This window comes from Dromiciops gliroides, chromosome 1, assembly GCF_019393635.1.
Source record: "Dromiciops gliroides isolate mDroGli1 chromosome 1, mDroGli1.pri, whole genome shotgun sequence".
Taxonomy (NCBI): domain Eukaryota; kingdom Metazoa; phylum Chordata; class Mammalia; order Microbiotheria; family Microbiotheriidae; genus Dromiciops; species Dromiciops gliroides.
The window spans coordinates 510,025,999-510,039,657 of record NC_057861.1 but is presented as its reverse complement, the minus strand read 5'-3'; the positions used below and the strand labels follow the sequence as shown (position 1 = coordinate 510,039,657).

Genomic DNA, 13,659 nt, shown 5'->3' with positions numbered 1-13,659 from the left:
TGGGCAAGTCACTTAACACCCACTGCCCCGCAAAACAACAAGAACAACAACAAAACAGAAAGTTCTGTTTTATGGTAATCATCTAAAATGTTATTTGGTGGTTATGAATATTTTATTGGAAAAGACTATAAATTACTTAATGGCACAAAGCTAAAAAGAAAAAAAAGATGTATATGTCACTGTAGTGACTGAGCAAGAAAAATGTAATCAGAAAATAGAAAAGAAAGGTAACTACGTCTTCTTAGAATACAAAGGAAAAAAAAACTAGCAGAAGTTGTAATTATGTGGTTGTAATACTGTTATCCTAATGAAAAAACTATTTAATTTTTGATAGTTATTCTTAGGGTAAAAAAAAAAAGGAAGTTATAAGACTACTAGCATAAAAATGCTTAACTTAACTTCGATTATTAAATCAAAAATGTAAAAATAAAACTGAAGTCAAATAACAATAAACCTGATTTATGGCTAAAAGTGTGGATTAATTGATGAGAAACTTGATAATATAAACTCTATGCTTAATGTAAAGAAGCATGAAGGTGATATGAAGATTATATCTAAGAAAAAGCAAAAGATAAAGCATCAAAATTATTTGTCATATTATTATATTTTAAAACTCAACCACTAATACCACTTATGACTCACCAATTAATGAGGGATGGCATAACTAATCAAGAAAAATGGTAGCTGACAGCTGATCAAGAGAGGTCATTTTGTAGCTATAGTGAACTCATTCTAGATTTTTTAATTAAGACAAAGTCTTAATTTCAGGAAATTAAGACAAATTAAGACAAAGTCTTAATTTCAGGAAAAGGAAATATCTTTTAACAAGTCTATAAAAAAGGAATATGCTTTCACTAGGTCATGAATCTTGAAATAATATCCAGTCAATGTCCTTATTAGGCCTACTATTTATTTGTGCATTCAAATCTTCTCAGCCTCTAAAGTTCTTATCTCTAGAAGTAAGTAAAGAAGTTATTCATGATGTCTTTAGGTGACATTCATACCACTGAAAAACTAATCACTGACCTAGGCATATATTTGCTGGTCTTCCGCCAGGAAAATCCATTTACAGCTCTAGGATGTGCCAGGTAAACAAATGAAAAGTCAACTTCTCCTCCTTGTGTTTGTTTTTCTGGACCTCTATCCTGAGAGGTAACTGTTGAGCGCCAGCCATCTGTATTATACCACACTTTCAAAAGGCAGTCATCCTAAAGAAAATAACAACAACAAATTATACAATCAAAAAGAAAGAAGTGGTGAGAAATATTCACTTTAGATTAGAATCACACAAGATTTATTTGCAAGGAACTAAAATGAGATTTTCTAAAAAATAAATTTTTTAATAAAATGAGATTTTCTTATAAATTTTTACATTTTGAAATATTTTGTTACACTAGATTAAGATGCTGCTCCCCATCAGTTTTAAAATTATCTTTAAAGGGTGTTTGTTAGCTTTTTTTTTTAAAGGAAAGTCCAAAAATAATGCCTAATGGCATGACTAATACAGTCTATCAAGATAGCTAAATAATAATTGCAGTTTAATAATATGTCTTATGATTAAGAAGCACTTTTATTGGCTCTTTTTGCACCAGACCAATTATTTCATTTGTGCAGCAAAATCAATTCAGGGAACAAACTCCCTCTACTGATACAGACTGGAAATTGTTGTGCAGTTTATAGTCTTAGAGAGTTGCCTCATTTATTTTTCACAACAATTCTAAAAGATAAGTATTTCAGGTCATTTTTCATTCCCATTTTACAAATGAGAAAACTGAGGCCCAAAGAGGTTAAGTGATTTACCAATCAGACAGCAAATAAATATTTATTAAGCATTTACTATGTGCCTGGCCCTGTGCTAAGGTCTGATGATACAAAGACACAAAAAACAATCCCTGACCTTAAGGAGCTCACAATCTGACAGGGAAGGGGCAGCTAGGTGGCGCAGTGGACAAAGCACTGGCCCTGGATTCAGGAGGACCTGAGTTCAAATCCAGCCTCAGACACTTGACACTTACTAGCTGTGTGACCCTGGGCAAGTCACTTAACCCCCATTGCCCCACCAAAAAAACAACAACAAAAAAAAAAACAATCTGACAGGGAAGACAACAAGCAAACATATGTACAAACAAGGTATATAGAGAATAAAAAGGAAATAATTAAGAGAGGAAAAAGACTAGAATTAAGAGGGGTTGGAAAAGCCGGGAATTAAAGGAAGACAGGGGTCAGTAGGTGGAGATGAGGAGGAAGAGCATTGCAAGCATGGCGAATAGCATACAAAGTACCTGGAGCTTAGAGAAGATGTTTATGAAACAGCCAGGAAGCCAGGGTCATTGGATTGAAGTGATGGGAGTAAAGAATAAGAAGACTGGAAATGTGGGGGGTGGGGTTATGAGGGGGTTTGAATGCCAAACAGCATTCTGCTTTTGATACTGAAGGTGATAAGGAAACTTTGGGGTTTATTGGGGTGTGGGGCTGGAGGGAATCAGACCTGCACTTTAGTAAGATCATTTTAATGGCTGAATGGAGAATAGGTCAGAGTGGGAAGAGAATTCAGGTAGGCAGATCCACCTTTGAAATAGTTGACACATGAGATGATGAGGGTCTGCACCTCTCTTTTATATGCCTTCTCTCCTCTGACACTGCTGCCACTCTAGTGCAGACCCTCCTCATGGCAGCAATGTCAGAGAACACAAGGGGGACATATATAAGAGATGTTGCAGAGGTGAAATAAACAAACATTGGCACTAGATTTGGTATGAGAAGTGAGAGACAGTAGAGGCTAACTCCAAGGTTGTAAGCCTGAGGAACTGGAAGGACGGTGCTGCCTTCTACTGTAATAGGGAAGATAGAGGGGTGGGATTCAGGAGGAAAGATAATGAGTTCTCCTTTGGACATACTGAATTTAAGATGCCTACTGGGCATCCAGCTTGAGATATATGAAAAGTAGTTGGAGATATAAGACTGGAGGTCAGTAGAGAAGTTAGGGTAGGGTAGGTACTTTTGAGATTCATCAGCATAGAGCCCCATGTGAAGCAGTATAGAGGGCGAAGAGAAGAGGGACCAGGACAGAATCCTGTGGGACACCTATGGTTAAAAGGTGTGATCTAGATGATGATTTAGCAAAGGAAACTGAGGAGTGGTCTGATGGGTAAGAAAACCAGGAGAGAATGGTATTCTGAAAACGTAGAGAGAAGAGAGTATCAAAGAGAAAATGATCAACAGTGTCAAAGACTGGAGAGAGGTCAAAGAGAATAAGGATAGAGAAAAGGTCTTTGAATATGGTTATCAAGAGATCACAGGTAATTTTGGAGAGAAGTTCCTGTGGAATGATGAGGTTGGAAGCCAGACTATAGAGAGTAAAGAGAGTGAAAACAAAGGAAATGGATGGCCTTTTTGAGTAGTTTAGCTACAAAGGGCAAAAGAGAGGATGCTAGTGAGAATGAAAAGATCAAATGAGGGTTTTTTCAAGATGGGGGAAAGGACATGTTTGTAAACAATAGAGAAGGAGCCAGTAGAGGGAAAGACTGAAAATAAAAGACAGAGTGGGAATAACAGAAAGACAATCTGTTGGAAGAGATGGGAAGGAATGTGATAATTCAAACAAAAATAGGAGTATAGCCATCTCATCATATGAGACAAAATTAATGGCTTGTTAATGTTCAGTCATTTCAGTTGTGTCCAACTCTTTGTGACCCCATTTTAAGTCTTCTTGGCAGAGATTGTAGAATGGTTTGCCATTTCCTTTCCAAGCTCATTTTACAGATGGGGAAACTGAGGCAAACAGGGTTAAGTGACTTGCCCAGAGTCACACAGCTAGTAACTGTCTGAAGCCAGATTTGAAAGATGAGTTTTCCAGAATGCAGGCCTAGCACTCTATCAACTGAGCCACCTATCTGGCAGGAGGTATCTAAGTGATATGAGATGAAGAAGAGGGAAAAGAGAGAACTCATAGAAAATGGCCTAAATTTTTTTCTGTAAAATACGATAAGTTGATAAGGGAAGGTGTATTAGTATCGTCTAGCAACACTGAAGACCCAGTTTAGGTTGTATGACAAATTGTGGGGGATCTAGTCGGAACATTTGTGTGATTTTCCCTACCTTCATTCAGCAGCACATATATAGGAACAAAGGCAGCATATGGTTGGAGTGATAGAAGGTTGAGGCTGAACAAGGTACAATAGGCAATATGATAAGGGGGCTAAGTGACTCAAAAGGACAGTGTAGAGTTGAACTATTTTATCAAGGAGATAATGACTAGTGCAAGGTTGATGTCCTGGTAGAGAACTAAGTCACAAGAGACTGAAGGTCATGGTGTGGGTTTAGTGAGGGAAGGCAAAGGGAGAGGTGGAAAGCCAATAGATTATGGTCAGATAAGGGACCAGAGGTCCCCTGGCTAATAAAGAGTGAGGTCAGAATGTAAACCCATGTTTTTTGTCTCCATGTTAAGTGCTCTTTCAACTGCACAATATAAAGTAATGGGCTTTTTCCCCCTGTTCATTTCTTCTGAAGTCATAAAGCACTATTCATTCATGGGCATAGATTCCTAACTTTTAAGGACATGGAAGTTTTGGAAGGCATATAACTATTAAGGACAATGATAAAAAGTTAATAAAATTATGTGAAATGTTTATTTAGATAATTTTCCATGCAATTAAGTGACCATCAGAAGCAAAAATATTTTAAAAACATATCTGAGTCTATTTTTAAGCTAGTATCTAAATTAAAATCAGGATACCAAGTTTTACATATATTTCTACTTTGATACTATTGTGGTACCACTGTTTTATAATACTTTTGTTTTGTTTTGCTCTTCTTATATTGTCAAAAATGAACAAATAGTAGTAGTACTCCAATTTTTCACAAAGTATTTTTGGACCTGTAACAAGCACAAAAAAAAATCCTCTCCTTCCCAAACTGAAAGCCACCAATTATTTTTTTCTTAATCAGCTCTATGCTTGGCAACCAGACCTTTGTCAATTTCCGATGAAGGATAAAGGAAGCAGGAAAGACATGGAGGTCTGGTATAGTGAGGAGAAGTATAGAGAAAACTATAGAGACTAGATCTGCCTAGGGCTCTCAAGATGAATTTCTAGCAGAAAATGAAAGTAAACTTTCTTGTTTGTCCTTTTGGCTAGAAACTGTACCTAGATGACAAGTGCATCCCACTCTTACAAATAAAAGAGTCCTTCATATACCATCAGTTGGAGGATATGCCAGTGCAAAATAGAGAACCAGGAATCTAAAATTGCTTTCCAGGACATTCTGAGTTTTTTACATATATTGCTCTTGAAGCAACAGCTTACCTCATAATGTGCACAATCAAGAAATATTTGCAAATGCCTTTCAAACAATTCATGCCATATAATACAAGTTTCTGCTTTTGAATATAGCTGCATATATATATATTTTAGTGAGGCAATTGGGGTTAAGTGACTTGCCCAGGGTCACACAGCTAGTAAGTGTTAAGTGTCTGAGGCCGGATTTGAACTCACATACTCCTGACTCCAGGGCCGGTGCTCTATCCACTGCACCATCTAGCTGCCCCTATAGCTGCTGCACATTAAAGAATGGTCACAACACCATAGTCTAACAGCTGGCAGTTTGAATTTCGTTCATGTGAAAAAAACATTTAGTAAAACAATGACGATAATACTATACTCTTTGTCTATAAATACAAAATAACATACAATCAGAAGTTTTAATATTTACCTTTCCTGCAGTAGCAAAAAATTCTCCATCAGGTGAAAATCTCATTAAATGAACTTGGGAAGCAGTCCTATAAAATATACAAACAATGACTTTAATCACACTAAGCATTTCAAAGAAAATAAAATTAAGAAAGCAATCAATACTACTTTTCTAGATTATACTTGAGCAATCTATTTCAAATGCCAATGAGAAATACTTGAACATGCACTGCTCTAGTATCAAATCCACTTCCATATTCTCTCACAAAATAAACACCATATAAATATAAGCCAACAAAAACCTTCAAGACTTAGGAAATGAGGTATCAAATGAATTGAAAGCTATGATGATTTCAAAAGTCAAAATCTTTATACTGGGGACAGCTAGGTGGTGCAGTGGATAAAGGACCGGCCCTGGATTCAGGAAGACCCGAGTTCAAAATTGATCTCAGATGCTTGACACTTACTAGCTGTGTGACCCTGGGCAAGTCACTTAATCCTCACTACCCCACCAAAAAAAAAATCTTTATATTAATTCTACATAGTAATGCAAAAAAATTAACAAGTTATCACTTTAAAGATGGAAATTTTAAGGACAGGAAGTTAAGTTTTAAAAGCTGAATTCTTATGATCTACTATAAGTAGACTATAATATAGGCTTCTCCCCTACAAAAAGATGAGATTTCAAAAACGGAGCTGCTGGTGACTAGATTCCTAGAATTTCATAGATCCTTTCCAACATGGAGTTTGGATATCAATAATAGCAGTACTTTCCAAGCTAAATTATTTGATGGGGTTTAACTGACCTGGAGCATTCCCAGATATGAGCATAACTCATTAAAATATAATCTTCTCTGACACTTTTTTGAGACTATTAATACTGCCCTTTTGTTTTTTCAAAACAAGATATAGCTCATTTCCCATTTTAATTTTATTTCCTCTTTGTGGTGCTATGCTTTACCCATCTACTCAGTTTCTCCTTCCCCCCACCCCATCCATCCTTAGATAATAGCTAATCCTTTCCTACTTAACACTAATCAAGATAATATCCTCTATCCTAATTCAACAAACATGGAAGTGTTTTGTTTTATCTTTATATATATATTGTGAGACTTGCAATGACACCCCTTGCTGGGAAGGATAAAGTGAGCTCTGGCTTGAAAAGAAACCATGTGACTTTAGCATTGGGAAGTGACCTTTTCTGGGGTTTTGAAGGTCATTTCGGTGTTAGGAAGTGATGTTTGCTTATGGGTCCTGTCAATCAAAGTTACCAGACAATTAGCTTGGAGCTGTCTTGTGTGTGGACCACCCTGTTTCCTGTTTCCCAAGAGGTTCTAGGAGAAGCGGATGAGTGAGTGGGCCTTTCAGTTGGAGATTTCGGCAGGGGAGCAAGAGACAGGCAGGATAGGGAGAGCAAGCAAATTTCATACTTGATCCATGTATTTCTCTTTACCCCTAATATACTTTATTTAAAAAAAATTTTTTTTTTATTTTTTAGTGAGGCAATTGGGGTTAAGTGACTTGCCCAGGGTCACACAGCTAGTAAGTGTTAAATGTCTGAGGCTGGATTTGAACTCAGGTACTCCTGACTCCAGGGCCGGTACTCTATCCACTGCACCACCTAGCTGCCCCTCCCTAATATACTTTAATAAATACTTAATGTCCAAAGATTGGTGCTATACTTTTTCTAATTTAAGGCGACCACTCATTAGATTTTAGACATCATAGCTAGAATTTTAGCCCCTTACAACATATAAAGTTTACTTTAATTTTCTGCTAGAAATTTATCTTGACTGCCATAGTCAGAAGTAGTCTCTGTAGTTTTCTCTATAGTTTTCCTCACTATATACATACACACACACACATTTATATTTACATTTATACACACACACATGCTATATAAAGAGAATTGTAGAACTATTCTCATGTATAATGAGTAAGAAGGAAGAAAAGGAATTCCAAATGAAGAAAAAAAACCATATCTTCCCCATCCTCTCTTTGATTTTTCAGTGGTTTCTAATGCCTAAAAATTAAATTAAGGAAGAACTTTCAAACATTTTCAAATATATTGTGGTAAAGTAGAAAATGCATTGCCTCGGTTGTCAGAAGACTTCCTGAGTTCAAATCCTACCTCTGACAGGTTGTTGCTGTTCATCCTTCATTTTGACTTTAGTCAAGTCATAACCAACCTGGTTCTCAATTTTCCTTTCTGGATAATAGATAATATCTGATGTTCCTTCTAGTTCTGGTTCTATAAATCTATCATATTAAAATAATTTTAAGATTGATTATATGTGCATATTTGCTACTTACCTACAGTGCCAGATACATCTCCAGTCCCCAAAATTAAGATCTGCTTTTTCAGGATTTTCATCATCAGATTGTTTTTCCAAGTTATTATTTGACCAAAGTTGCAAACAGCTAGAACCAGTTAAGAGACGACTGCCTAAAATGATATAAGGCATAATTTATTGTTTTTCTATGCAACGCTATACTATACTCCATATATGTATTAAAGTTTTATGGAATACTCCAGGGTTTTTCCTCTCCCTCCACACTATCAGCTGAGAACTTTGTCTCATACTCATTAAAAAAAAAATTTAGGTCATTCCAAGGGCTCTGTCTTCTCCCTTTCTCTTCTCATCTCACACCATGCAGATGACTTTTGCCATTATATCCTCTCTCACCCCTGTCTTACATGGCAAGGCGAACCACCATACATGCAAAAGTAATCCCATTCCCTCAAGTCTTCTCTCTAGAAAACTGGCCCCTCCAAAACTCCTACTTTCTCCTACTAAACTTCAGTCACTCCCTGTCTACTGGATGCTTCCCTATTGACTACAAACATGCCTATGTTCCCCCCATCCTCAAAAACCCCTCTCCTAAACAAATGTCCATCCCTGCTAGCAACCATTCCATGTCTTTCCTCTCTTTCACGGCTGAACAACTTAAGAAGGCAATCTATAATGTAAAGAATTAAATGCTATTTGAGGTTTTTATGCCTTGGTGCGCACTGGCCTGGGGCTCTGTAAACTGCACAGTGCTCCACCCACTGGTTGTAGCCATTGCCATGGCACTGGCACCTCATGTCATCACCATTCGCCAATGCCTACAAGGGCCTGGCAAAATTATAATGATTGGAAGCCTAGTGAGGGCAGTCATGTAACTGTCAGAGTGGCCATCCAATTGGCTGGGGGCTGTGTGGAGTGTGCTGGGAGGAAGGAAGTTTTTTTTTCTGGCATTCTAGCTGGAAGCTGGAAGGCGCTGGAAGAGGCTGTGGTATATTCTCAGCTGATTCCTGGGCAGTGGTGTTTTTTCAGGTTGTATAATTTCCTTTTCCCCATTTTATTTCCTTTCCCTTGATCCTACTTGATCCTGTTTGTATTTTTTTTTTAAGTTCGTTCTTGTTAAAATAAATCTTGTTCTGTTTTGAGGGAGGCTGCCAGTCTCCTTCCTTGCCCCAATATTGCGTCGAGCCACTTAGCTAACACTCCCCAATTAAAAATTGGTCCCCACAACAATTAATGCCTTTCCTTTCACTCTCTTTTGATATCTGCATTCTGGCTTTCATTCTTTAACTGAAACTGCTCTCTCCAGAGTTACCAAAGACCTATTAATTGTTGAATCTAATGACCTTTTCTCAATCTTCAATCTTGACTACTTGCAGCCTTTGATAATGCCAATCACCCTCTTTTCCTTGTACTACTTTTTTTCTCCAGGGTTTTGTGACATGACTTTCCCCTGGTTTCCTTTTTTAGACTGCTCCTTCTCAGTCTTCTTTGCTGAACTTTCACCTGGATCATACCCCATAACTATAGTTTTTCTCCAGCGCTATCTTGGGCCCTCTTCTCTTCTCCCTATATACTATTTCACTGGGTTTTCTCATCAGCTCTCATGGATTCAATTATCATCTCTACGCTAACGATAATGAGATCTACTTATTCATCCCTAAGCTCTCTCACAAACCTACAGATGTATATTTCAAACTGCCTGTAGGACATCTTGAATTAGATGATCTGTAGACATCTTAAACTCAACATGTGCAAAACTCAATTCATTCTTTCCAAGAAATCTCCCCTCTTCCTAAATTTTCTATCACCATTGAGGGCACCACCATTCTCCCAGTCAGCTACATTAACAACCTAAGTAACATGCTCAACTCCTCACTCTCACCCCCATATCCAATTAATTGCCATGTCCTGTCTTTTCTACCTACCTAATACCTCTTCTATATGACCCCTTCTTTTCGCCCTCTGAACTTTTTAAGTGTTTATGGAATTACATATTTATTGAATTATTATAGAAACAATAATTTCTGAAGCCAAACGCAAGATTATCAATCTTCTTATAAAATTACAAAAAGGTGTATTTTTCTTACTCTGAAGGCTAAACAAACTAAGATTAAGTAGATAGCCAACAGATGTAGACTACAATCCATCACCAAATATACTTAAGAAAGTGTTCATTCCTTTTTTAGTATCATTGTTCAAATGACAGTTTAACTATCTTTTGAATCAATAGCACTGCTACAGCCAATACAATGAAAAGTGATGGGCCACTGGCCATAACCCCTTCCTTTGGTTCTTCAGTAAGCAAAATAATAATAATACTTTAAAAAATGATCTCTCATAAAAAGTACATATCAATGTATGAAATCTTAAATGGAAATTCAATATATATTGAATTTTTCTGAATATGTTCAAAGATCTTTTAACCCAGGAAATCAGGATATTTCTCTATAAGTTGAAATTTTACCAAACTAAAATTTAATATGAAAATAGTATCATATCTAGGCAAAATAACATGTTTCATTTAATCATGTTTTCTTACCTGTGGGATCCCAAGTTATATTGTGTGCTATGGATTCCAGAAAAAACTGGCCACTTTTCTGCCACTGATTATATAATTCCTAAAATCAAAATTAATGATTAAGATAAGCATTACTGAAACCTCTTTCCTTTTCTTAATAAATGTACAAATTACTGCTTATTCCCAGTGCAAATGGAATCATTTGCAAAGAAGGAAAGTTCAAATAATTCCGTTGGTTCTAAGTAAATTGGTATACATATGACTTACTCTCAGGAGTTCAATCATCTTTCCTTCATACTACTCATCCATTTACAAATTCCATACTATCATTTCTATCCGCACCACAAAAACAATTGAATGTTGAACAACAGGACATAATCCCTTGGACATTATTCCCATAAACTGCTTCACATTCAGACACTGATTTTATTATACTGATGTTCATTTGTTTAATGAACATCTAAATTTAATGGCTAATTCATCTGTGATTCTTATAATCAAAGCAATTTGTTCATGTTAAGTTATAATCCATCACCAAGAGACTATTAGATTAGAACTAATAAAATAAAAAACAGAATCCAGAATAAGAGAAGTTATAAAAGCTTGTTTTAAGATTTCCCATTCATAAAAGAATGTTTTAAGATCTACGGCCACAAAAGTCAAGTGATATTGCTTTTTTGTGAGGACCTAAATGTTTTCTCTGAAACTTTCTTCTAAAGCAACCCAGGATCATACCTTTCCAAGTGAATCCGTTTCCATCCGTTACAGCCTAATCTCTCTATTAAATACACATTTATTGCCACTTTTAAACTCTAAACTATTTCTCCAATAAAGTAAATGCTTTTCCTTCAATCTTTCACTACTACCATCATGCTTGCCAATTATGTGCACTCAGAAGAAAAAGACAAAATAATGACTGCTTCTTCTATTTAATTGATATTTTATCTCATAAAAATATTTTACACTGAAATAATTCTTGGTTGTATATTAGCTTTTAATTATTAATTCTTGGTTGTATATTAGCTTTTAATTATTATAAATTTTTCTATCATTTAAAAAGTAGAAAAATCAATGACCTAGGAGGAAAAAAACTTGGATTCCAGTTTAAGGTCTGACACAAATTAGGTGTATAATCTTGGACAACTCACTAAACTTCTTTAAATCCCAGTTTCCTCAAAACAGAGTTAATATCACCTAATGAGATATATAGGATCAAGAATAAGGTCCTATGTAAATATGATTACCATTTTATCTGACAACAATTCTTTTTTTTTGGGGGGGGGGCGAGGGACTCAAGTTTGATCCTGAAGAGAGTTGGAAAAAAAAAACCAAACTGATCACTTATCTCTGTCATCCTTCTTATTTATAAAATCATCACATGCAACCTGAAGTCGGCTAAATAATCCCAGTACTTTTTGTTAAAGGTCTTATTTTCCACTTTTTTCAGGACATTCTGCTTCTTTACCACATCCTGAAGCCTACTATAAATAGGAAACCATTCAAACTATGGTAAAGAAAAGAAGAGAAAGTGTGAAAATGTCATAAAGAAAGTAGAAATGAAAATGGTCACACAAGACCACATTATGGTTATTTTGCAATTACTGTACAGCTTATTGCTAAATTTTGGTTTATCAAGTGTTTAAATGCTTATCAATAAAATAAGCAGGAACAGCTAGGTGGCGCAGTAGATAGAGTACCGGCCCTGGAGTCAGGAGTACCTGAGTTCAAATCCGGGCTCAGACATTTGACACTTACTAGCTGTGTGACCTTCGACAAGTCACTTAACCCCAACTGCCGCCCCCCCCCCCGCAAAAAAAATAAAGAATCAGTAGAGTCAAAATAGTTTCAAGAGAATTCATGTCACCTAGTTTACAGTCGTAGTAAAATAAAAATATTTAAGCAGATACTTAATGTACCTTTAACAACACAGAAATCGAGATCTTACTTATATTTTCCTAAATATTGGTGGTCACTGTGATTCATACAGGATTAGAAAAAGAATCTTTCAACAAGAAATCTTAAACCCTAAAAGAAAAAAATTATAAACTGCTTACCACATTAGAGGTGTCCTTTTGTTTCAGTAGGTTAACTGGTTCAAAAACACAGATAATGTTTCCATATGATGCTGCAATCTTTAAGAAGAAAAATAAAAATTAATATGTAACAAAACAAAGAAATGTTAATTCAGTTTTTATGCAGATCACTAAAATTTTACAGTTTTCTTCTCTATAACCTTCCAGCAGAAATATTTAAGCTTTCTTAGGATTAAACATAACAAATACACTAACAACAATATTGTATGAATATCAACTGTGAAGAATAGCTATTCTCAGCAATACAATGATTCAAGACAATTCTGAAAGACTTATGAAAAATGCTCTCCATCTCCAGAGAAAGAACTGGTGGAATCTGAATGCAGATTGAATTACACTTTTTCTTTATTTTTCTTGGTTTGTTTTTTCTTGTCTTTGTTTTCTTTCTCACATAACTTAGATGGAAATATGTTTTGTATGACTATACATGTATAACATATCAAATTGCTTGCCTTCTCAATGGAAAAGGGGGGAAGGACAGAGGGAGAAGATTTGGAACTCAAAATTTGAAAAAAAATATTAAAACTGTACATGTAACTGCAGAAAAAATAAAATATTACATTTTAAAGAAGAATTTAAAATTACATTTCCAAAATTAAAACTACTTGGTATTAAAAAGAATTAAAAACAACAGTTTCATCATTAAGATTGCTTCCAGCCCACAATATTTGTACCATCCAAACATCCCTTCTTGATTCTACATTATGCAGAATTGTGGAAAGACCATTAGATAAGGAGTCAGACAACCAGAATTCAGTTTCTGGCTCTGTTGCTTACTGTCTGTGGAACCTTGGACAAATCCCTGAACCTCTCTGAGCTTTAAGTTTCTACATTTGTAAAATGAAGTTAACAGAAGTAAATAATCTCTAACCTTTCTTCTAGTTCTAAATCCCAAATCAGATACTAATATCATTAGTGATTGAAATATGGTATTTAGAGTATAGTTCATAACTCTATTAATTTATTACTCTTCTAAATAAATGTATTTTGAGCCAGGTCAAATGCATAAATCAAAGCTCATACCTATGATGGCATTTTTCCCCCCAACCACCCCTCAATTATTCCCTTCT

At 35.6% G+C, this 13,659-nt stretch overlaps 1 protein-coding gene across 1 annotated transcript in view; it reads right to left on the bottom strand.

Moving 5' to 3' along the window:
• Positions 1-13,659, bottom strand: part of DMXL1 (Dmx like 1) — a 162,586-nt gene that overhangs the window by 126,309 nt on the left and 22,618 nt on the right. Inside the window, 5 exon segments of the mRNA XM_043985159.1 lie at positions 1,027-1,208; positions 5,710-5,776; positions 8,001-8,133; positions 10,518-10,596; positions 12,551-12,628. Coding sequence (XP_043841094.1) covers positions 1,027-1,208; positions 5,710-5,776; positions 8,001-8,133; positions 10,518-10,596; positions 12,551-12,628 — 539 coding nt within the window.